The sequence below is a fragment of the Somniosus microcephalus genome, chromosome 32, assembly GCF_052327205.1.
Source record: "Somniosus microcephalus isolate GS21.2 chromosome 32, FLI_Smic_1.0, whole genome shotgun sequence".
Lineage (NCBI taxonomy): Eukaryota > Metazoa > Chordata > Chondrichthyes > Squaliformes > Somniosidae > Somniosus > Somniosus microcephalus.
The window spans coordinates 25,711,954-25,736,977 of NC_141018.1; the positions used below are offsets into that span (position 1 = coordinate 25,711,954).

A 25,024-nucleotide genomic window follows, 5' to 3' on the forward strand; every position below is an offset into this window, starting at 1 on the left:
CTGTACCAATGAAGGATGTCTCCAACTCTTATCTCTCTCTCTAGTTTTTATCTCTTTAAGCATAATATTGCCGAATTCCTCATCTCCATAAACTTAGCACTACATTCCGTTACTTCAGTCATTTTAAAACAGAGGTTTTTAGTCAGGTTGGCATAATTTCCCATCCTGCTTTGCTCTCAGCCGTTCACCATTTTAAACAGGCTTTTAGGCTTTTAACATACAATTTCACATATTATAGTTATACAAAAATGGTTATAGAATCTTAATAATGTTTACTAAATCCTACAAGTACACCCTATCCTACATCATTATGTGCTCCCAGCATGCACAGCTCTACGCAGGGGTGCAAACTCTTAGTTAACGCTCAGTTTTGGCTTTTCGGCTTTTGTTTCTATCCCCTGTGAGTCTTTTTTGTGAATGTTCTGATTTGTCTTCCCAATTCTTTCTGTGAAGACCAACTCTGTCCCTCCCGAGCCCCTACTTAGGAACACAGGAATTGCTGGGCAAAAACAAGACCGAGGTCCATCTAGGTCGTCTTCTACCATCCTGGCACTCACAGGACACAACGGTAATGGAGATTTTGACTAATCACGGCAATCGATCTCTATCAATTAGCCTGCAACAGACCCAGACATGACACAAGGAAAAAAACCCCAGTGGTGGAGAGCTTTGGGAGCCATAGTTCCAAGGTCACCTATTCCTTCCAAGCACGCTACACTCACCACACGTCAAGTCTCAAATTACTCACATACTGTATCCCAACATGTTATTTTCTGAAAGAAATCTATCTAATTAAATGTGAATGAATCATTACTAACTGCTTCCACCATCTCCTGTTCCATAGGTCAACCACTCACTCACTGAAATATTGCTTCCACAGATTAGTTTTCAATTTACCCCCCCTTCACATGCAGGCTGTGTCCTCTGATTCGACTGTTCTGGACAAGGTGAGACAGCTTATCATGGTCTAAGTTATCTAGTCTCTTTAGCATCCTAAAAAACAGCAATCAAATCACCTCCCAGCCTTCTCTTTACCAGTGAGAACATGCCCAATTTATAGTATCGCTTCTCATAACCCAATCCTTCTATCCCCTCAATCATTCTGGTTGCTGTCTTCTGCGTTCTTTCAATATATACACTATTCTTTTTGTACTGGGGCGACCGGAACCGCACACAATGCAGTCACACCAATGATTTATAAAGTGGCAGAATTACCTCATTTGTTGCTGCAGGAAGGAGCTTGTGCATTTATACAGCACCTTTCACGACCTCAGGACGTCCCAAAGTGCTTAAAAAGAAAGACTTGCATTTCTATAGCACCTTTCACGACCGCCGGACGTCTCAAAGTGCTTTACAGTCAATGAAGTAGAGTTGCTGCTGTAATGTAGGAAACGCGGCAGCCAATTTGCGCACAGCAAGCTCCCGCAAACATCAATGTGATAATGACCAGATAATCTGTTTTTGTTATGTTGGTTGAGGGATAAATATTGGCCAGGACACCGGGGATAACTTGCCTATTCTTCTTTGAAATGGTGTCATGGGATCTTTTACATCCACCTGATAGAGTAGACGGGGCCTCGGTTTAACGTCTCATCCGAAAGACGGCACCTCCAACAGTGCGGCACTCCCTCAGCACTGCACTGGAGTGTCAGCCTAGCTTTATGTGCTCAAGTCCTTGGAATGGGACTTGAACCCACAACCTTCTGACTCAGAGGCAAGGGTGCTACCCACTGAGCCACTTTACAGCCAATGAAATACTATTGAAGTGTAGTCACTCTTGTAATGTAGGAAATTACAATCATGTATAAGGCTCAAAGAACTTGTAATAGAATGAGGGGGAAAAATTTGGTATCGCCCCGCTTGGGGCGCCATTATCGGCCGGGCGCAAAGTTTAGTGCCTGGCGCTAATTATTGCCTCCGGCGGCAAACTTGGCTTTTATCGCCCCTGGAGCTGATTGGAGCGCTAAATCAGGTGCTTCACACCTATCTTAAGGCGCAAAGGCTGAGGAGTGAGGCGCTACCTCAGAGCGCTGGCGAAGCAAGGAAGGGCAAATCAAAATGAACCTGCAAAGTGCTGCTCAGTACCCAAAACCCCTTCACACAGCGTTGAATCTCTCCAGAAGTCTCTCTCTCTCTCTCTCTCAGAATGTCACCAACAAAAAAAGGCAGGAAGCGGTCCCCTTTAAATAGCGCCCCCCCAGTCCCTTCCCGACTGCAAACCGCTCCCCTCAACCTGTCGTTGCTAGCGGCAGGCGGTAAGGCAGGGGGCGCCACTCAATATCCGGTCCGGGGCGCTACCGGGGCGTTGTGCACTCGACTGACATCACAATCTGCCGGCGCAGGCGATCGTGGCGGTAGTGTTTAGCGCCGCCGCAAAATGTCTAGTTAAGGCGCTAACGGGAAGCGCAAACAGCTGAATTTTCCCCCTGAATTTCTTTGAAATGCAGAGACTTGTTATGTCGGTAAATGTGGAAGCCATTTATTGCATGAAGATTCCACAAACAGCAATGAGATGAATGAGCCGCCGACCTGTTTTTGGGTGGCGTTAGTTGAGGAAGGAAAATTGACCAGGATCTCAAGACGACTGTCTCAACCTCTTCAAGTAGCACCTTGGAATCCTTGACATCTATCCGGACAGGCAGACAGAGCCTCGGGTTTAATGCCTTGTCCAAATGTGACATAGAAACATAGAAGATAGGAGCAGGAGGAGGCCATTCGGCCCCTCGAGCCGACTCCGCCATTCAATGAGATCATGGCTGATCATCCAAACTCAGTACCCTGTCCCTGCCTTCTCCCCATATCCCTTGAACCCTTTAGCCTTAAGAAATATATCTAACTCCTTCTTGAATATATTTAATGAATTGGCCTCAACTGCCTTCTGTGGTAGAGAATTCCACAGGTTCACCACTCTCTGGGTGAAGAAATTCCTCCTCATCTCTGTCCTAAATGGCTTACCCCTTATCCTTAGACTGTGACCCCTGGTTCTGGACTCCCCCGCCATCGGGAACATCCTTCCTGCATCTAGTCTGTCTAGTCCTGTTAGAATTTTATAAGTTTCAATGAGATCCCCTCTCATTCTTCTAAACTCCAGCGAGTGTAAGCCCAATCGACCCAATCTCTCCTCATACGTCATTCCTGCCATCCCAGGTATCAGTCTGGTGAATCTTCGCTGCACTCCCTCCATGGCAAGAACATCCTTCCTCAGATAAGGTGACCAAAACTGCACACAATACTCAAGGTGTGGTCTCACCAAGGCCCTGTACAACTGCAGCAAGACATCCTTGTTCCAGTACTCAAACCCTCTCGCTATGAAGGCCAACATACCATTTGCCTTCTTAACCTCCTGCTGCACCTGCATGCTTACCTTCAGCGACTGGTGCACAAGAACACCCAGGTCTCGTTGCACTTCCCCTTCTCCCAATCTATTGCCATTCAGATAATAATCTGCCTTCCTGTTTTTGCCACCAAAGTGGATAACCTCGCATTTATCCACATTATACTGCATCTGCCATGCATCTGCCCAATCGCCCAACCTGTCCAAATCATACTGGCAGCGGTACAGCGCTCCCCCTCAGTCCTGCACTGGAGTGTCGGCCAGCATTCTGTGCGGGAGTGGGACTTGAATGCACAAACTTCTGACTTGGCAACAAGCAACACGATGAACCGAGACAACCTGATACTGTCGGGATAGGCAAATCTGGAGAGTTATGCGGGGGCCCCAGACTGTCATGCCAACCTAGTAGGAGGAAGAGGACTTACGCGTGAGGGGGGAAGGAGAATATCGAGATAACAAAACAAAATAAATTTGAAAGTTTCGCACAATTATTAGTGCAGGGAAATAAAAGTCCAGAGAGAGTACTTTCTGTGCACGGGTGATGTTACGTCTTCCTTTAATCCTTTGATGCTAGTAATTTTCTCTCTTGTACAATGGCCCAGAAATTTGGGTCGGAGGCTTCCCACGGGTGCAAGCCCCTCCGACCTGCACTTACCTAGCGTGCCGGCCGTTGTGCTGTGGGCCCGCGTGGGATTCTGATCCTGGGCCTGCTCCAACTGCCGGTGTGCAGTGCTTGCGCATCCCAGGGGCGCAGTTAGTTCGAAGCGTCACCTGAGATCACGTGGGCCATGGAGAGCCAATAGTAGCAGGGAATCTCTATTCATAGATTTGACAGGAAGACCTGTCAAATCTATGAATAGAGTTCAGCCCCAAAACATAACTAAAACTTCAAATACATTTTAAAAAACATCACATTTTTAAAATAACTATAAATGACATAAAATAACTATTTTAAACAATAATTTAAATTTTTGAAAAAATTAATTACAGCTTCTAACAGGGCTAAAAATAAACTTACCTTTCTTTAAAGTATTTAAAAATAATAAACCTGTGGAAAAAATGTTTCAATTTTATTTAATTCACCACTTACCTTGTTAAAAGCAGGCCTTGTGACTGCTTTTTAAAAGCGTAGCTGCTGTAGACTTACCCTCCCGGAGAAACCTGCAAAAAAAACGGAAGTTCCAGGTGTACGCGCTGTCTCTCCGGCGCACGCGTTCGACCTGTGAACCCCTTCCTTTAAGGGAACGGAAGTTCCGGTTTCCCGCGCCTGCGCAGTGCATGCACGAAACCAACACTTTCGTTGGGCCTACGCGTGAGTACCCAGCGCGTACTTACCCGTGGGGACCCGAAGTTCTGGCCCAATATTTTTCACACTACACATCAAAAAGCGTATTCTGCAAAGGTGCTTTCGTTGCTGGATATATTCTAGTGAGGCCATTGAGGCGATGACTGTATACAGTAATAACTCGGTTATGTCTGTAGATTGACTTCCCTGGGGTGAAAAATCTAAAAGCACATAGATTATCCGAGCACTTGCAGTTATAAAGCAACTACCCCTAGCAGCATGTTCTCTGCGGGAAAGGTGCGTTTTGATATTGGTTTTATCTTCACAAAGTCTTTACGAAGCTTTTGCTAAAACAAGTAGTGATCTGACAAAGCGAGAATAGCTAGCTTGCAATCTACAGCACTCAGTGTTCAACGAGAACTCCCCATGTCCTTCCACAGTCCCTGTTTTCCCCTCCCATGTTTGTCTACCAGCATCGAGGTGAACAAATACTGCTTCCCTGGTGGCCTTGTGAGTAAAGGCACCACCAGAACGCAGATTGGGCGACCGCTTTGCGGAACACCTCCGTTCAGTCCGTAAGGGTGACCCCGAGCTTCCGGTCGCCTATCACTTTAATTCTCCGCTCCCCTCCCACTCTGACCTCTCTGTCCTCGGCCTCTTACACTGTTCCAATGAAGCTCAACGTAAGCTTGAGGAACAGCACCTCATCTTTCGATTGGACACTTTACAGCCTTCTGGACTCAACATTGAGTTCAACAATTTCAGACTATAACCCCTGCCCCCATTTTTCAGGCTGTTTATAATTCGGCCATCCCCATTTGCAACATTCAATCTCTCCTACCTCCTACCCTGGCACAGACTGTTCCTTCAATTCCTTCCTCCCCTCTCCCACCCGCTTTCCCTGCCTCTGCACCTGTTTAAAACCTGTCACATCTCCAGCCTTTTCCAGTTCTGATGAAGGGTCCCAGACCTGAAACGTTAACTCTGTTTCTCTCTCCACGGATGCTGCCTGGCCTGCTGAGTGCTCCCAGCATTTTCTGTTGTTAAACCAGAACTAAGTTGTACAGACCAAATAGCCCTGGATTTGAATCCCGGGTCCAGGCTGAGCCAGCTGTTTCCAGCTGCAACTGCAGAGAGGGTGCTGCAATTAGCCTCTACACTAGGGAGAGGAACCCCACTCCCGGCCCCTGTCCAGTGGCCCGCCCGTCACCCCCTGTGCTCGCTGAGCTACCTTGGCTCCCGGTCCAGCAACCCCTCAAATTTAAAATTCTCATTCTCGTGTTCAAATCCACACTCAGCGGGCGTGTGAATTCTAACTGGGTAAGGCTAGGGGGGGGGAAAAATTCAGTATCGCCCCGTTTGGGGCGCCATTATCGGCCGTGCGCAAAGTTTAGCGCCTGGCACTAATTATCGCCTCCGACGGCAAACTTGGCTTTTATCGCCCCTGGAGGTGATTGGAGCGCTAAATCAGGCGCTACACACCTGTCTTAAGGCGCAAAGGCCGAGGAGCGAGGCGCTACCTCAGAGCGCTGGCGAAGCAAGGAAGGGGAAATCAAAATGAAGCTGCAAAGTGCTGCTCAGTACTCAAAACTCCTTCACACAGCGTTGAATCTTTCCAGAAGTCTCTCTCTCTCTCTCTCAGAATGCGTGGTGCAAAAATATCACCAACAAAATAAGGCAGGAAGCGGTCGCCTTTAAATAGCGCTCCCCTAGTCCCTTTCTGACAGCAAAATGCTCCCCTCAACCTGTCATTGCTAGCGGCAGGCGGTAAGGCAGGGGGCGCCACTCAATGTCCGGTCCGGGGCGCTACTGGGGCACTGCGCACTCGACTGACGTCATGATCTGCCGGCGCAGGAGATCGTGGCGGTAGTGTTTAGCGCCACAGCAAAATGTCTAGTTAATTTCGCGAGCGGCGCAAACATCGCCGCGCCCGGGCGCTTGTTGCTTTGTGCCCCATTAGCGCCCTCTTAAGGCGCTAACAGGAGGCGCAAACCAACTGAATTTTTCCCCCAGTGTCTCCTTGCATTTAACATGCCTCGCCCGCTCTCTCTGGAACCTCCTCCAGCTCTATAATCCTCCGAAATGCTGACCTCCTGCGCATCCCCGCTTTTCATCGCTCCGCCATTGGCGGCCGTGCCTTCAACTGCCCGGGCCCCGAGCTCTGGAATTCCCTCCCTAAACCTCTCCGCCTCTCTACCTCTGTCGCCTGCTTTAAGACGCTCCTTAGAACCTACCTCTTTGACCAAGCTTTTGGTCACCTGTCCAAATATACGCGGCTCGGTATCAATTTTTTTGCCTGATAGCACCCCGACATTTTACGACGTTTCAGGCACTATATAAATACAAGTTGTTGTTGTTGTTGCTATGTGGGTGGACATTGGGCGAGAACAGAATCAACCTTGGCTGCGATGACCTCACTGACCACTCACACGTATGGGCTCACGCGTAAAGAACGGCAGTCAAGACCTACTGGTGAATTTGAACCGTATCCCAGCAAGAGTTAATGCCTTCAGGAGAGGAGGGGAAGGGAGGAAAGAAAGAAAGAAAGACTTGCATTTTTATAGCGCCTTTTACAACCACCGGACGGCTCAAAGCACTTTACAGCCAATGAAGTGCTTTTTGAAGTGTAGTCGCTGTTGTAATGTAGGAAACGAGGCGGCCAATCTGCACACAGCAATGTGATAATGATCAGATAATCTGATTTAGTGATTGTTAATTGGGGGATAAATATTGGCCGGGACACCAGGGATAACTCCACTGCACTTCTTAGAAATAGTGCCATGAGATCTTTTATGTCCACTTGAGAGAGAAGACGGGGCCTCAGGTTATAGAGCTGGAGGAGGCTAAAGAGATAGGGGCAAGGCATGTTAAATGCGAGGAGACACTTAGCATCTCCCAGCTAGAATTCACACTCTAGCTGTGCCTTCTGTTGCCTAGGCCCTAAGCTCTGGAATTCCCTGCCTAAGCCTCTCCGCCTCTCTGCCTCTCTTTCCTCCTTTAAGACACTCCTTAAAACCTATCTCTTTAACCAAGCTTTTGGTCACCTGCCCTAATTTCTCCTTATGTGGCTCGGTGTCAAATTTATTGTCTTATAATACTCGTCTTAAAGGAGGGAAGAGAGATAGCGAGGCGAAGAGGTTTATTCAGGGAATTCCAGAGCTTAGGGCCTAGGCAACAGAAGGCACGGCCACCAATGGTTGAGCGATTATAATCAGGGATGCTCAAGAGGGCAGAATTAGAGGAGCGCAGATATCTCGGGGGTGTTGTGGGACTGGAGGAGATTACAGAGGTAGGAAGGGGCGAGGCCATGGAGGGGTTTGAAAACAAGGATGAGAATTTTGAAATCGAAGCGCTGCTTAACTGGGAGCCAATGTAGGTCAGCGAGCACAGGGGAGATGGCCGATCGGGACTTGGTGCGAGTTAGGACATGGGCAGCCGAGTTTTGGATGACCTCAGGTTTACGTAGGGTGGAATGTGGGAGGCCAGCCAGGAGTGTGTTGGAATGGTCAAGTGTAGAGGTAACAAAGGCATGGATGAGTTGTTGTTGTTGTTGTTGTTGTCTCATCCGCCGGCATCTCTGACAGTGCAGCACTCCCTCAGTACTGCACTGGGAGTGTCAGAAGTGTTAGAAGAATGAGAGGGGATCTCATTGAAACTTATAAAATTCTAACAGGACGAGACAGACTAGATGCAGGAATGATGTTCCCGATGGCGGGGGAGTCCAGAACCAGGGGTCACAGTCTAAGGATAAGGGGTAAGCCATTTAGGACTGAGATGAGGAGGAATTTCTTCACCCAGAACCTGTGGAATTCTCTGCCACACAGGGCAGTTGAGGCTAATTCATTAAATATAATCAAGAAAGAGTTGGATATATTTCTTGAGGCTAAAGAGATCAAGGGATATGGGGAGAAAGCAGGGACAGGGTACTGAGTTTGGATGATCAGCCATGATCGCATTGAATGGCGGAGCAGGCTCGAGGGGCCGAATGGCCTACTCCTGCTCCTATCTTCTATGTTTCTATGTCAGCCTAGATTTTCATGCTCATGTCTCTGAAGTGGGAACTTGAACCCGTAAGTCTTCTGACTGAAGAGGTGAGGGTGCTACCAACTGAGCCACAGCCAACGCGAATTTGCCAAGGTTAATTTTCCCAATGCTCCCCCGCATGTTGCTCACTGCAATTCCATTCGTAGGTGCGAGACGTTCCCAATTGCTCCTGTTTCATTCTATTAAATGTCGTGGCCAAGCCATTCTGGTTGGACCTCGTCCATTGAAAAATTGTGACGATTTCCCCAGTCCACAGATGCAAGAGTTGGAGGCTCTGCCGGAATAAAAGGGGAAAAATTCAGTATCGCCCCGTTTGGGGCGCCATTATCGGCCGTGCGCAAAGTTTAACGCCTGGCGCTAATTATCGCCTCCGACGGCAAACTTGGCTTTTATCGCTCCTGGAGGTGATTGGAGCGCTAAATCAGGCGCTTCACACCTGTCTTAAGGCGCAAAGGCTGAGGAGCGAGGCGCTACCTCAGAGCGCTGGCGAAGCAAGGAAGGGCAAATCAAAATGAACCTGCAAAGTGCTGCTCAGTACCCAAAACTCCTTCACACAGCGTTGAATCTCTCCAGAAGTCTCTCTCTCTCTCTCAGAATGCGTGGTGCAAAAATGTCACCAACAAAAAAAGGCAGGAAGCGGTCGCCTTTAAATAGTGCTCCCCCAGTCCCTTTCTGACAGCATAATGCTCCCCTCAACCTGTCGTTGCTAGCGGCAGGCGGTAAGGCAGGGGGCGCTGTTAAGTCTGTGTGTTATAGTGAGAATTACTACACAGACCACAAGAGTAAATTCAACAGGTCTTTACTGGTTGGAGGTCAGGACTATACTGAATACAATATTATTACACTGTGCTTATATACCGGTGTGGTCACCACCGGTATTACATATACAGCAGCCAAAGAAAGTAATACCTTTCTTAAGGTGGACCAGGCTTAAGTTCTCTTAAGGTGGAACAGGTTACATACACCACAATCCTCCCTTTTTAGCTTAACAGTCATATCCCCAAATAAACATAACATCTATACATATATAACTTCAGGTATAACAGTTCAAAGGTTCAGTCTCTCAGGAGGCTTTCTGATTCGGCTTGGATAACGCCTTTCAGTGGTCTCTGATTCTTGTTGTTGAGGTGCCTCCTCTAGTTGGTTGCCAATGTATTGGGTGTCATCATCATCAAGTACATTCTCGGCCGAGGTAGATGCTTCAGGTTCATGAACGTCTTCCACAGCTGTCTCTGTCACAACCATGGGTTCGACCCTTCCTCTCGACTCTACCAGTTGATCCGCATGACGTCTTATCACATTATGACCAATATCTACGGTGTACATCAGAGGTCCTTGTCTGGCCCGGATTGTTCCGGACTGCCATTTTTCGTTTCCATAGCCCCTTGCCATCACTGGTTGTCCTACGTCGAAAGTTCGAGTGGTCTTGCTGTTAATATGCCGAAACTGTTTGTTTTCCACTTCCCTCCGCACATTTGGTTATAACAAGTCCAACTTGGACCGCAACCTCCTGTTATAAAACATCATAGCAGGACTTTGGTTAGTCACGGCATGATCGGCGTTTCTATATGACATCAGGAACTTATCGACCTTGTGTTGCAGCGGAATCTGATCATCATTCATGGCCTTAATAGCCTTTTTGAATGTCTGGACAAATCTTTCAGCCAACCCGTTTGTCGCCAGATGATATGGGGCAGAGGTATAATGTTTAACTCCATTCTTCTTTAAGAATTGTTGGAATTCTTCCAACACAAACTGTGGTCCGTTGTCCGAACAGATCTGTTCTGGCAATCCGTTCCTTGCGAATATTGTTCTTAACACCGCAATTGTCTTTTCTGAAGTAGTGGTATTCATCTTGATGACTTCTGGCCATTTGGAATGTGCGTCCACCGCGATTAGGAACATGGAGTCCATGAATGGACCAGCAAAGTCAATGTGTACGCGTTGCCATGGGGCTGAAGGCCATTCCCATGGGTGTAGCGGTGCTATCGGAGGTGCATTTTGCACTTTTTGACACCCAGCGCAGCTTTTCGTTAACTCCTCAATCTGTTGGTCAATACCCGGCCACCATACGTAAGCCCTAGCAAGACTTTTCATTTTAACTCCCCCCAGATGACCTTCATGTAGTTCTTTTAAAACTCTTTCCCTTAACTTGGGAGGAATAATCACTCTTGTCCCGTACATCAAAGTACCATGGCAGACGGACAGCTGGTCTCACCTTGCCGAGAATGCCGGTAACAGAGGATCACCCGGTGTTGGCCATCCTTTCACTGTCACCTCGTAGACTCTGGACAGTGTCGGGTCGTTCCTGGTTTCTCTTTCAATACTTGCATTGGTGACAGGTAAACACTCGATAATGGTCGAATGAAATAACTCAACAGGGTCAACTTTCGTCGTGTCTTCATCTTCAGGTAGTGGCAGGCGCGACAGGCCATCAGCATTGCCATGCTGTTTCGTACCTTTGAATTCTATCTGATATTGATGTGCCCCTAAGAAAAGAGACCATCTCTGGAGACGCTGTGCTGTCATCACCGAAACACCCTTCTTAGGGTTAAAAATGGACACCAACGGTTGATGGTCTGTCAGAAGTGTGAATTTTTGGCCCTGTAGGTAATGATTAAACTTCTTCACTCCCCATACAAGGCTAAGGGCCTCCCTATCGATCTGCGCATAGTTGCGCTCAGCGGAGGTCAATGATCTGGATGCAAACGCGACTGGCCTTTCCGTGCCATTTGGCAATTTATGTGAGAGTACTGCCCCAATACCATATGGAGAAGCATCACAAGCCAACCGAATAGGCAGTGTCGGGTTGAAGTGAGCCAACACTTCCTCTGAGGTGATCAATTCTTTGCTTTTGCGAAATGCCTTCTTACAGTTTTTGCCCCAGTCCCATGGTACCCCTTTCTGTAAAAGAGCGTTCAACGGATGCAGTACCATGGATAGATTTGGCAGAAATTTATGGTAATAGTTAATTAATCCTAGAAACGACCTCAACTGAGAGACATTCTCTGGAGCGGGAGCCTTTACAACTGCCTTTATCTTGTCAGGAGACTTATGAAGCCCCTCCCGGTCAATGACATGACCACAGTACGAGATCCGCTTCTGGAAGAACTCACATTTCCGCCGATTTACTCTAAGTCCATACTCTTTCAGTCTGTTGAGCACCAGTTCCAAGTTAGCGAGATGTTGTTCATCACCATCACCTGTGATCAGAATGTCGTCCAGGTAACATGGTGTGCCTGGAATTCCCTGTAATACCTGCTCCATGGCCCTCTGCCAAATTGCTGGAGCCGATGCCACTCCAAAAACCAGCCTATTGTACCGGTACAACCCTCGATGCGTGTTGATCGTGAGGTATTGGCGTGATTCTTCTTCAACCTCCATCTGCAAGTACGCCTGCGCCAGGTCTATCTTGGTGAAGTGTTTCCCGCCAGACAGTGAAGCGAAAATATCCTCAATCCGTGGAAGCGGATACTGCACCGTGTGAAGCACCGGATTAACGGTGATTTTGAAATCTCCACAGATGCGAACCTTCCCTGGATCTCCTGGCTTATTGTTCGCAGGACGTTTCATAACGGGAACAATGGGCGTAGCCCACTCACTCCAATCTACTTTAGACAGTACACCTGAACGTTCTAGTGCTTCCAGCTCCGCTTCAACCGCAGGTCGTATTGCATAGGGTACCGGTCTGGCTTTAAAACATTTTGGTTGTGCATGTTCATCAATCTTGATGTTTGCCGTAATTCCTCTCAGTGTTCCCAGTCCCGGCTGGAACACCTCTTTAGCCTCATCCAATATTCTGGACAATCGTTTAGGTTTGACAGCTGTTTCCCCGGAATCTACCGTTAGTGCTTTCAAGGAGTGCCAGTCCATATTCATTTTCCTAATCCACTCCCATCCTAGTAGTGGTGGACCTCCTTCAGGTAGCACATATAAGTCCATTACTTGGCTTCCTTCGCCCTTGTGGACCACTTCTACCTCTATTTTTCCGATGGGGTACACTCTTTGCCCCGTGTACGTTTTCAATATAATCTCCGTATCCTGTAAGGGAATATGTTGGAATAACCTTCTGTAATCTTTCTTATTCATGACCGTCAATGCCGATCCAGTGTCCAATTCCATTTTTACTTGGACTCCTGCTATCTTAAGAGTGACCCAAATTGTCTGGAGGTCTGTATCCTTACCAACGTTGTGTATTCTTAAGCTATCCAGTTCATTACTGCTAGCGTCTGAATCTGACTTCTGTTCGGTCAAACTGTTCTTTGTCACCTTGTGTACCTTTGCATATTTTCCTTGCGGTGACTTTTTGTTGCTGGTCTTCCTTCCTGACCGGCATACTTTAGCTATGTGACCAAGCCTGCCACACGTTCTGCATTCTTGGTTTTTAAACCAACACTGGTTCTGATCGTGCGCTGCCTTTCCACAACGATAACATTTGACAGAACTCAAACCCAATTTGTTTGTACCGAGTTCCAGTGGCCGTAGCTGCATTACTGCCGTGCCTCTCGCTGCGGCCTCGTGTGCTGCTGCCATAGTGACCGCCTTCTCGAGAGACAGCTCATTCTCCTCGAGCAGTCGCCTTTGTGTATCCTGTTTAAATAAACCACACACAAATCTATCTCGAAGTGCCTCTGTCAGTCCCGTTCCAAACTGACAATATTTTGCTAGCTTACGTAATTCCATCAAATATTCAGCATTGCTTTCATTTTGCAGCTGTCTTCTATCGTAAAATTTAAATCGTTCCGCTAGCATCAGTGGCGTGGGGTTAAGATGATTTTTTAGGACAGTAACAATCTGTTCAAACGTCTTATCCGCCGGTTCATCTGGTGATAACAGGTGTTTCAATTGCCCATATGTCTTCTTCGCACCCATTAAGTTTAGTAATGTTAGTGCTTTATCTGCATCAGGAATTTTATTTGCCTTACAATAGTTTTGTATGCGTTCTACATACATAGCCCAGTCTTCTATATCACTGTCGAAGGCATTAATGTTCCCATGTTTAGGCATCGTAGCAATTTATTGTATTTTTAATGTTATCCAAGATGGCGGCTTCCCGCCCTTGTCGTCGTCCTCCGCCCACAAAATGGCGGTTTTCCCGCGCTTGGCGGTCTTCACCCGTCCCCCGACGCTGTCTCCGCTTCACCGCAGCTCTCGCGCCTTCAGTTTCCCCAGACGCTGCGCCTTTAGCCCGAATGCGGCCCTTATCTCCGGTCGCGATCGATGTCCCGCGCTGCGCCTCTCACTCGAAAGCGGCCCGGCCCTTATCTCCGGTCGCGATCGACCTCACCGCCCTTATTCCTCCGTCTTCCCAGCCCCGTCTGTACAGCCAACGCGGTTGACTTTCTGTCGCGTCGCTGCCCAGCTTACCCACCACGAGGTAGTAGAAGAAGCTGACAGTCGCTGATGGAGGCTTCGAGGTCAGGATGTCTTCTGCACTCTGGTTGCTCGATGCCTGTCGCTCGACGTGTCTTCCAGTAGGTGATGAGGGTGGAAACCTCTCTTCGACGTCCTGTCTGTGGACGAAGTCGCCGTGGAAATTACTGCAGCAGGGTAAGAATCGGACTCGTCGCCACTGTTAAGTCTGTGTGTTATAGTGAGAATTACTACACAGACCACAAGAGTAAATTCAACAGGTCTTTACTGGTTGGAGGTCGGACTATACTGAATACAATATTATTACACTGTGCTTATATACCGGTGTGGTCACCACCGGTATTACGTATACAGCAGCCAAAGAAAGTAGTACCTTTCTTAAGGTGGACCAGGCTTAAGTTCTCTTAAGGTGGAACAGGTTACATACACCACAGGCGCCACTCAATATCCGGTCTGGGGCACTAACGGGGCGTTGCGCACTCGACTGATGTCACGATCTGCCGGTGCAGGAGATCGTGGCGGTAGTGTTTAGCGCCGCCTCAAAATGTCTAGTTAATTTCGCGAGCAGTGCAAATATCGCCGCGCCCGGGCGCTAGTTGCTTTGCGCCCCATTAGCGCCCTCTTAAGGCGCTAACGGGAGGCGCAAACAACTGAATTTTCCCCCCAAAGTATTCCCAGAGTACCTTATGTTGATGTTTCTCTCGCATCTGCTCACAGTGTGACCTGCCATCAATAACAGCAGTAAGAGGTCCAACAGATCTGGCAGTTGCCACCAGCACCTGTGTGAATCCAAGTCAAGAATCTTGTTATCACCGTACTGCCAGACTATTGAGTAACAATGAGTCAGCAGGCATTTTACTTGGGCTTCTGAATGGGTAATTGTCTCCTACTTCTCTATAGAGTAAGAACAAAAATCAGAGATTAAGTGGTTATGGCAGGAAGGCTAGGCTTTTGTCTTTGATCTAATGCCATGGGAGCCACATTTAAAGCTTGTCACCGTGCTCCCATTAACTCGCAGCTATCTCCAAGTTGCTGATACTGACAGATCTCGGTGTTCTGACGGAGGATTTATTCTCCCATGAACCAACACCGCTAGGATCAGCCCTTTTTTAAACCTCCAGGCACACAGAATTAAAACAGGACAAAGTAATGAATGAGAAACAGAGGCACACGTAGAACTGGCAGCCAGGGATCCGAGGGCTTGGCGGAAGAGCTCGGGGCCGCACGCGGCTCACGGGCTGGATATTGAACCTCCTGAGTGAAGGAGCAGGGTCGGTAGAGTCCCGGAAATAGCTTGTTGGTTTGCCAGTCATGTGGCACCATTCCTTTTCGTTTGAGTAAATCAGGAGAAACTCTTTCCAGTGGCAGGCGGGTCGGTAACCAGAGGACACAGATTTACGGTAATTGGCCAAAGAACCAGAGGCGACAGGAGGAAAACAATTAGGCAGCGAGTTGTTATGATCTGCCTGAAAGGGCGGTGGAAGCAGATTCAATAATAACTTTCAAAAGGGAATTGGATAAATACTTGAAGTGGAAAAAGTTGCCGGGCTATGGGGAAAGGGCAGGGGGAGTGGGACTGACTGGAGAGCTCTTTCAAAGAGCCGGCACAGGTGCGATGGGCCGAATGGTCTTCTTCTCTGCTGTATCATTCTATGATTCTATGATGTGGGCACAATTGTGCCCATGGGGTACTCGTTCGCTCTTAACTGTGGCTTAATACTGACCAATCTCTACCCTGGATTATGGGAGGCCTATTACATACGTACATATGAACATACAAATTAGGATCAGGAGTCGGCCGCTCGGCCACCCCCGAGCCTGCTCCGCCATTCAATAAGACCATGGGCTGATCAGATTACGCCACATTCCCGCCTACCCCCGATAACCTTTCACCCCCTTGCTTACCAAGATCCTATCTACCTCTGCCTTAAAAATATTCAAAGACTCTGCTTCCACTGCCCTCTGAGGAAGAATCATAGAGTCATAGAATTATACAGCACTGAAAGAGGCCCTTTGGCCCATCGTGTCCGCGCCGGCCATCAAGCCCTGTCTATTCTAATCCCATTTTCCAGCACTTGGTCCGTAGCCTTGTATGCTATGGCATTTCTAGTGCTCATCTAAATGCTTCTTGAATGTTGTGAAGGTTCCTGCCTCTACCACCCTTTCAGGCAGTGAGTTCCAGATTCCAACCACCCTCTGGGTGTAAATGTTTTTCCTCAAATCTCCTCTAAACCTCTTGCCCCTTACCTTAAAACTATGCCCCCTGATTATTGACCCCTCTACTAAGGGGAAAAGTTCCAAAGACTCATGACCTTCTGTGAGAAAAAATCTCTCCTCATCTCTTATTTAAAGAACAAAGTGGTATTTGAATAGAGGCTTTTCGTATCGTGGAAATGTCTCAAAGTGCTTTGCCGGATGAATTGGAGTGCAGCGACTGTGGTTATGTAGGCAACTCCTGATTGAATGGGTCATTTACCTTACAACATTGCTGCCATGGCACTTTGGAGTCAGTGACCGTGCTGGAGAAAGAGGCTGCCATCTTTCCTGGTCACGAGCAGGCTGAGCTCATTCATGCCAGTCTGGTGATGCATTTAAACTCCCACTGGCCGAAGATTCACCCCAGCCACCATCAGAAAATAAGGCTGTAAATCACGATGTGTGCTTGTATGTGGGTGTGTATGCATGTACGATCCTGCCCCGTGCGCAGTTATGTCTGTTATTCTGCTGCTGTGGAATTCTGCCCTGCAATATAAATGGGGCAAATTCCACAGCACTGGGCAGTAGTACGCAAGTGCTTCCGCAACGAAAATGTAGGCCAAGTCATTCCAGAGGATTCATCGCCGTCAAGTATCAGGTTTGCTAGATGTCATGGAGACCACTGTGTCTTATATTGTGCAATTACTTTACTGGGGCCAAAAAGTCTGTGGTTGTTTTGATGTACTCCCATTGTAGTTCATTGGAATGGCGGTAACAAGGTTGGATATATCGGGTTCTGGCCTTAAGTCAAAGATTCTGCTGCGGCCTGCTGGTGCGGCCATTCCAAATATGGCCATCGACACAGATACAAAGCACAGCCCATTAAAAGTGCTGTCAGCCTTGGACCAGCAACTAATCAAATACCGCTCAATATTCAAAAACTTACCCTGTTTTTTCTTCCCCTCCCTCCGCAGTACAAGCAAGTGGAGCAGTATATGTCTTTCCACAAGCTGCCAGCCGATATGCGCCAGCGAATCCACGACTATTACGAGCATCGCTTTCAGGGCAAGATGTTTGACGAGGAGAGCATACTCGGGGAGCTGAGCGAGCCCCTCCGTGAGGTGAGGAGCAGTTGAACTGGTTAGGCTGTGAAGTTTCAAATGTTTTCACCAACTTGGCCCTTAATGTTTTCAGGCAATTGGGGCCAAACCTTTATGATTCACGCTTTCCATAACATTGAAAGATTTGGTTTACACTGCTAATCGATCCCCATTGCATTACTTGCGGTCATTCGCAGGCTACGATGTAAGTTTGGTGCATCTTGTACACAGAACAAAGGAGAGGTTAAAAGGTGGAAAGCAGATGTGAACTTTATTGGAGATGTGCTCAGGAACATATTTTTCGATGGGCTCACCTTTCTCAAGAACCATTCAGACAGTGTGGCCGATTTTCCCATACTGGCTGTGGCCCTCCACCCACCACACTGGGGAATTTAAATTCAGTTAATTAAATAAATCTGGAATAAAAAGCTAGTATCAGTAATGGTGACCATGAAACTACCGGATTGTCGTAAAAACCCATTTGGTTCACTGATGTCCTTTAGTGGAAGGAAATCTGCCGCCCTTACCCGGTCTGGCCTATATCTGACTCCAGACCCACAGCAATGGGGTCGACTCTTAACTGCTCCCTCTGAAATGGCTACTCTGTTGTATCAAAAAAAAAGCTGCTATGATGGTTGGCAGCGGTTCAAGAAGGCGGCTCACCACCACCTTCTCAAGGGCAATTAGGGATGGGCAATAAGTACCGGCCTTGCCAGCGACGCCCACATCACGTGAATGAAACATAGAAACGTAGAAGATAGGAGCAGGAGTAGGCCATTCGGCCTCTCGAGCCTGCTCTGCCATTCAATGAGATCATGGCTGATCATCCAAATTCAGTACCCTTTCCCTGCCTTCTCCCCATATCCCTTGATCCCTTTAGCCTTAAGAAATATATCTAACTCCTTCTTGAATATATTTAATGAATTGGCCTCAACTGCCTTCTGTGGTAGAGAATTCCACAGGTTCACCACTCTCTGGGTGAAGAAATTCCTCCTCATCTGAGTCCTAAATGGCTTACCCCTTATCCTTAGACTGTGACCCCTGGTTCTGGACTCCCTGGCCATTGGGAACATCCTTCCTGCATCTAGCCTGTCTAGTCCTGTTAGAATTTTATAAGTTTCAATGAGATCCCCTCTCATTCTTCTAAACTCCAACGAGTATAAGCCCAATCGACCCAATCTCTCCTCATACATCATTCCTGCCTATGAATGAATAAATAAATAAATAAATTGTACAAGCGGATTGAGAGCTTGGCAAGTGGTGCCAGCAGCAACTATTTACCGTTGCCATCGGCAGCACTTTGCCTGTGCTGGGTAAGGAACGGCACCACTTCATGTGGTAATGTTCCATGCCTCCTGAGAAACATATGCCACCTAAAATGCTTCCCCCAAAGCCAGCCCTGTAATACAAATGGGGTTAGGTGATCATTTTTGGGGGGCAATGTCCCAGGAGGGCACCAATGCTACTGAACACTATTGAAGTGTTTGTCTTGGACTGTATATTGTAACTCAGTCCATGTGGCTTCTGGTCCAAGCAGACCTTACATTGACCAGCCACAAGAGTATAAACACGTCATTACTGCACGGATGGGCTGCTTGGTAGAACATCTTGCTAGAGTGAAGCAGTCTTATCTCAGAAACGAAAAACAGACCCAAGAATTTCCTCTTGCAGCAAGCGCACCTCCTGTAAGCTGAACGCCGAGGGTATTAACATCAAAATGGTGAAGCCCGTGGCTCACTTCTCTGCTCTCTGACCCTTATAGAGAGATGAAACCTTTCGCAAGCTTGAAGAGCGAATGACATTCTAAAGACCATTCCCCTACCCCACCCCCCCCCCACCCCACCTTAGAAATCAAACTCTCATAAAGAATTAACTTTACTCTTTTTGTGTCCGGTTTTGTTGATTTTTTGTTTTTGTTTATTTTCTTTGGCCATTTGTGATTAAAGAGTGTTTGTTGGTGGCTTCCAAGGAGGAATTAGCTTGAAGGAATTTCTGAGCGCCACAGTTTTTGCAAGAGCCAAAATAACATTAGTGGATAGTTTCTGTTCGTGACCTGGGGTGAGTCAGTATGAGCTCTGCGCCCTCAGTCTATGGGCCGCAATGATAATCTGCAGGTGACCAGTCCCCGTTATGTTATCACTGTACAAATACACACATTCAATTAAGAGCAAACAAAAGGAGGTTAATGTTGATGATAATTCTTGGTAACTGTGTTTTTATGAAAGTTCCTGTAGGACGTGCGGAATTACCCCTCGCCCCGTCCAACAGGGGGTAGAGTTCAGACTTGAGACTTATGAGAAATTACACCAGACACACTTGGTTCTGTCTTTAACCTTTTATTGTTCCTAAGACAGATTCAAAACCCCAACCACTATGCGAGCAGTCCACCAATAATGTTACAGGAAATCATACATACAACCACCCACGGATGATCAGTCCAGCGTTGATTGTCGGTCCTCGTTAAGCGAAAAGACTGGCCAGGTCCCTCCTTCCCACTGCAGCCTGATCCTCGTAGGTGAGATGACCGGCCAAACCACCTTCTTCCGGCTGCAGTGCCGATATTCTTTAGCCATCGTGTTTTATACAGCTTTCCTTGCCTTATACAGTAAATCAGTCATTCAGAGATAGTGAAATGTTTCTTTAATGTTCAGTCTGAGCTGTTTGAGCATTAACATTAACACATTCTGTGTCGTCATCCATTAGTTGTCTTTATCACAGCCCAAAATTGTTCATTCGCTCCTAAAGTTTACAAAAATGGCAGAAAACCACTTGGTTGCGGTTCACGGGTTACGTCGTATTCTGCATTTCAAAACTTCAAAGGTTTGGCTTCTCCCCTTTAACCTCCGAAAAGTCATCAGAGACACGATGTCTGCAAAATCTAAGGAGGTTTGTTTATCTCTGTTGTCTATGACTAGCCCCTGCAGTCACAACCATGTTTCCTGCCTTTCAGTAAAGCACATCAAAGCAAATTCCCTGATCATGACAACTTTATATTTCACTTTGAAAAAAAACCTCTTGGCCTGGCAAAGCATTTCAATGTATATCAAAATTAAAAATTAAGGGTATGTATATACTTTCTACAGTCCTAATGGATGGAAGGCACTGCCTTTGGAGCTCTAGCATGCCGTGCCACAGATTTTGGGATGTGGGTAAGTGCCCCGTGTTCCCAACAGGGTAACAGATCTCAGCCATGCCACCTTGGGGAGTTGCCAAATAACGGTACTGTAGAAAGAGGGAGGGGAAAAAAATGCTTGCGCCAGTCACCCTGTGCCACACTTGTCTACTTGCAACAGCTGCCCAGGATTGGCTTAGAGTCAATTTCCTCAAATGAGATGCTCTCGGTTCCAAGATGCCGCCTCAGCTCCCCACAAGAGCCCAGTGGGTAGAGGAACCATCCAGTGTAGTGCGAAGCGGCACTGACCAGGTTTGATCTCAACTGCACGCCAGTTCCACACTACAATTGTCCTCAAAGTCCCACGGGGTGGGAAGGGGAAAAGAATCGGTTTGTAATCACTATCCGGCGACGAGCTCCTGCAAAGTGCATCCGCTTGGATATCAGCTGAGGGCTCGGCTGCGACGCCCAACACGAGTGAATATCCCGTTGCTTGGCGTTTACCGTCGAGGCTCACACTTAAAAAAATGGGCACTTGGGTGAGTTATTAGAGAGCTACTGGCAAATGGGGAACTGTATTTCAGTGCGATTCCGTGTCTTTGGGAGGGAAGGCTTATCAAAAAAAATCAATGAATAAAGTTCTTCACAACATTAAGTCACTTCCCGAAGATCAAGCCATTAACAAGAACAGGACTTGGGGCTGGGTGGCAGCAGAGAGCCCCTACCTCAACAGGTATGTAGAGCTTTAGTTCTAGCACTCAATAGCTTTGGTTAGCCTTAAAAGATCTCAGGACTGAGATGAGGAGGAATTTCTTCACCTAGAGAGTGGTGAACCTGTGGAATTCTCTACCACAGAAGACAGTGGAGGCCAATTCATTAAATATATTCAAGAAGGAGTTAGATATATTTCTTAAGGCTAAGGGGATCAAGGGATATGAGGAGAAAGCAGGGACAGGGTACTGAATTTGGATGATCAGCCATGATCGCTTTGAATGGCGGAGCAGGCTCGAGGGGCCAAATGGCCTACTCCTGCTCCTATCTTCTATGTTTCTATGTTTATGAGATGCCATTGCTAAGTACTAAGCATTTTAGTGCCATTAATAGAAGCATAACATCTGCAACACTCGGACTTGGCCCCTTAACAAATGGAATCCATTCAATTTAGAATAGAAGGCTTATTTCTCGATCAGATGCTCCCAGCGAAAGATGGCACTCACAGGGATTGTAATGGATGGAAAGTCATGGGCTTCAGGCCTACGATTTCCTCACTCGCTCTCACTGGGAGCGGAGGATCACAGAATCAGCCCTAGTCCCTGTAGCGGCCATTGTTGGCACAGCTTCAGCCCGTTTTAAGATCCAGTCGAGGGAGGGAATTCGCTGAATTGTGAGTCTCATTTCCGAGATCCGTATAAGGGGCAGCCACACCCAAAAGAGGCATGGATTCAAGACAGGATACAACACTGCAGTCCCCAATTCACTGAACGATGCTCTCTGCGACCGCGGCTTCTCCGCAATGTGAGACAGTCAAATTGGAAAGAGCCCCCTCTCCCAAATACTGTCATGCTTTTATAAGCGTATGCCCTAAAGCTCATGTAAATTCTCTCGCTCTGCTAAATGGTTACCCAGAAGGTAGACCTCAACCCATATTGCATTGCTGCCTTCCAATTCAGTTTACTATCAACCCCGCTATACCACTCACTCATGGTCCACACCTTCTTCCATCGTCCCCTTGAGTGTTCCCTCTCCCAGATGGCCGTGCCTCCTCCAGCTTAGTTTCAGATGTAGATTTGAAGATACGACATGAAGGCAACATCTGTGGTTGCCAGGCAGCACATTGACAGCAGAGGTACATACAAGTAACTCCAGATCTCAGTCTCCTACTTCCACTGGTGGCTTCTCTGGAGTAAGGCCACAATTTATAATGACACGGGTGTAGGAATGAAACCAGTGCCAAAGTCAAAGGAACCACAGCAATAATCTTTTGCAAACCATTAACTTAATGGCCCAGAAATTCGGGTCGGAGGCTTCCCGCGGGTGCAAGCCCCTCCGACCTGCACTTACCTAGCGCGCCGGCCGTTGAGCTGTGGGCCCGCGTGTAGGATTCTGATCCTGGGCCTGCTCCAACTGCCGGCGTGCAGTGCTTGCGTATCCCAGGGGCGCAGTTAGTTCGATGTGTCCCCTGGGATCACGTGGGCCATGGAGAGCCAATGGTAGCAGGGAATGCTTCATTCATAAGTTTGACAGGAAGAGCTGTCAAACCGATAAATACTATAAGCCCCAAAACATCACTAAAACCTCAAATAAATTTTAAAAAATCATCACATTTTTAAAATAAACTATAAATTACATGAAATAACTATTTTAAACAATAATTTAAATTTTTGAAAAAATGAATTACATTTTCTAACGGGGCTAAAAATAAACTTACCTTTCTTTAAAGTATTTAAAAATAATAAACCTGTGGAAAAAATGTTTTAATTTTAATTAATTCACCACTTACCTTGTTAAAAGCAGGCCTTGCGCCTGCTTTTTAAAAGTGTAACTGCTGGAGACTTACCCTCCCGGAAAAACCTGGAAAAAAAACGTAAGTTCGATGCACACGCGCTGCCTCTCCGGCGCACGCGTTCGAATTCTGAACCCCTTCTTTCAGGGGAACGGAAGTGCTGGTTTCCCGCGCATGCGCAGTGCATGCACGAAACCGGCACTTTCGTTGGGCCTACGCGTGAGTACCCCGTGCGTACTCACGCATGGAGACCCGAATTTCTGGGCCATTAAAAAAAAATTCTTCCATCATTCGCGTATTGCAGCCGAGATCTTGCCTGTATCTGAGATTTCATTCTGGTTTTTTTCCCCTTCCTCCTTTTTTTTGTTGTTGCAGGAAATCATAAACTTTAACTGCAGGAAGCTGGTGGCATCCATGCCCCTCTTTGCGAACGCAGATCCCAACTTCGTCACATCCATGTTGACTAAGCTGCTCTTCGAGGTCTTTCAGCCTGGGGATTACATTATCCGCGAGGGGACGATAGGGAAGAAGATGTACTTCATTCAACACGGACTTGTCAGTGTCCTTACAAAAGGCAATAAGGAGACCAAGCTGTCGGATGGTTCCTACTTTGGAGGTGAGAATGTCAATGAAGTCCGCCTTTGACAGCATTTACATGGTGGAAAGAGAAGAGGTCATGAACCCCAGAATAGGTACAGCGATCCCTGGCATAAGAAAACTACTAGGCACTTGGTCTGAGTATTAAACAAGGCTTTAAGCAACTGTTTTTCAACATGGAGATCTAGTTGTGTCCTTCACTGGTTCCTGTTAAAGAATGTCCTGAGCAAGCTGGGCCCATGCCCGAGTATTTATACTCTCCCTGGACAGTGCCACCAGCAGGCCGCCCAGTATTATTTCATAAGTCATTTCCCATGAATGACAAGATTCATGTTAATCCCTACTTCAGGAACAGACTAGGGTAGAGCTTGACTTTGAGCTTGACTTTGTGCAATGGTGTATAATGGTTTTCAATTGACGTCAATCAGAAGAGATGTAAAACGGGCTGCCGAATCACCCATTTTACATTGTCGCACAAAGTCAAGATTGAAAAATACACAGGGTTGTAATTAAGGCTGGTTTTCATTGACTGAGAATTGGATTTTAAGGGTAGATTTCCAATGACCAGGAAACGTTCTTACACCTGAAACCCGAAGGGATGGTGACGGTATACCCGCTGATGGCTTCCACAGTCCAACAGGACCCAGACGTACCTGTGGTGCTTAAATAGATAAAATAGTGAAGATAGAAAAGAAAGGGAATGGGGGAGAAAGGGAAGACTGAGTGGGCAGAAGTGTGCACTTGCGTTGTGTTGTAGTCCCAGAGCTATACCTCACACCCGAGAAGCTTTGCATTGTTACATTAGGGATTGTTTCAGCGTCTAGTTTGTCTGAGCCAGGCAACAAAGGCAATGCCACCAGACATAATGACACTCTAAAGAGTTAATTAGCATGAAATACATTTGCTGTTTCATTTTTGTTACTCCAATCCAACATTCCCTAACAGCTCATTGATTAAAATGGTCTGTTCTCAGCCTCTCTTCAACTTGTGTCAGCCAGTGGCTCAGTGGGCAGCACCCTCGCCTCTCAGTCAGAAGGTTGTGGGTTCAAGCCCCACTCCAGGGACTTGAGCACAAAAATCTAGGCTGACACTTCAGTGCAGTGCTGAGGGAGTGCTGCACTGTTGGAGGTGCTGTCTTTCAGATGAGACGTTAAACTGAGGCCCTGCTTGCACTCTCAGGTGGGCGATAAGGATCCCGTGGCACTATTTCGAACAAAGAAGGTGATATATGCTTAAAGGTGCTGGGCAAGGCTAGAATACTCAATGAGTACTCTGTATCGGTGTTTACTAAGGAGGTGGATGCTGACAAAATATCAGTAGAAGTGGAAAAGGTAGAAGCAATGGAAGGGGTGAAAATTGATAGACAGGATGTACTAGAAAGGCTGGGTATGCTTAGAGTGGACAAGTCACCTGGTCCAGATGGCTTGCATCCCAGGTTACTAAGGCAATTGGAGGGGGAGATAGCAGAAGGGTTTGCCAT

At 47.2% G+C, this 25,024-nt stretch overlaps 1 protein-coding gene across 1 annotated transcript in view; it reads left to right on the forward strand.

The window, feature by feature from the left end:
* Positions 1-25,024, forward strand: part of hcn4 (hyperpolarization activated cyclic nucleotide-gated potassium channel 4) — a 398,010-nt gene that overhangs the window by 288,619 nt on the left and 84,367 nt on the right. Inside the window, exons 5-6 of the mRNA XM_085972020.1 lie at positions 17,207-17,353; positions 23,323-23,563. Of these exons, the coding sequence (XP_085828146.1) occupies positions 17,207-17,353; positions 23,323-23,563 (388 nt within the window). The remainder of the gene's footprint in view (positions 1-17,206; positions 17,354-23,322; positions 23,564-25,024) is intronic.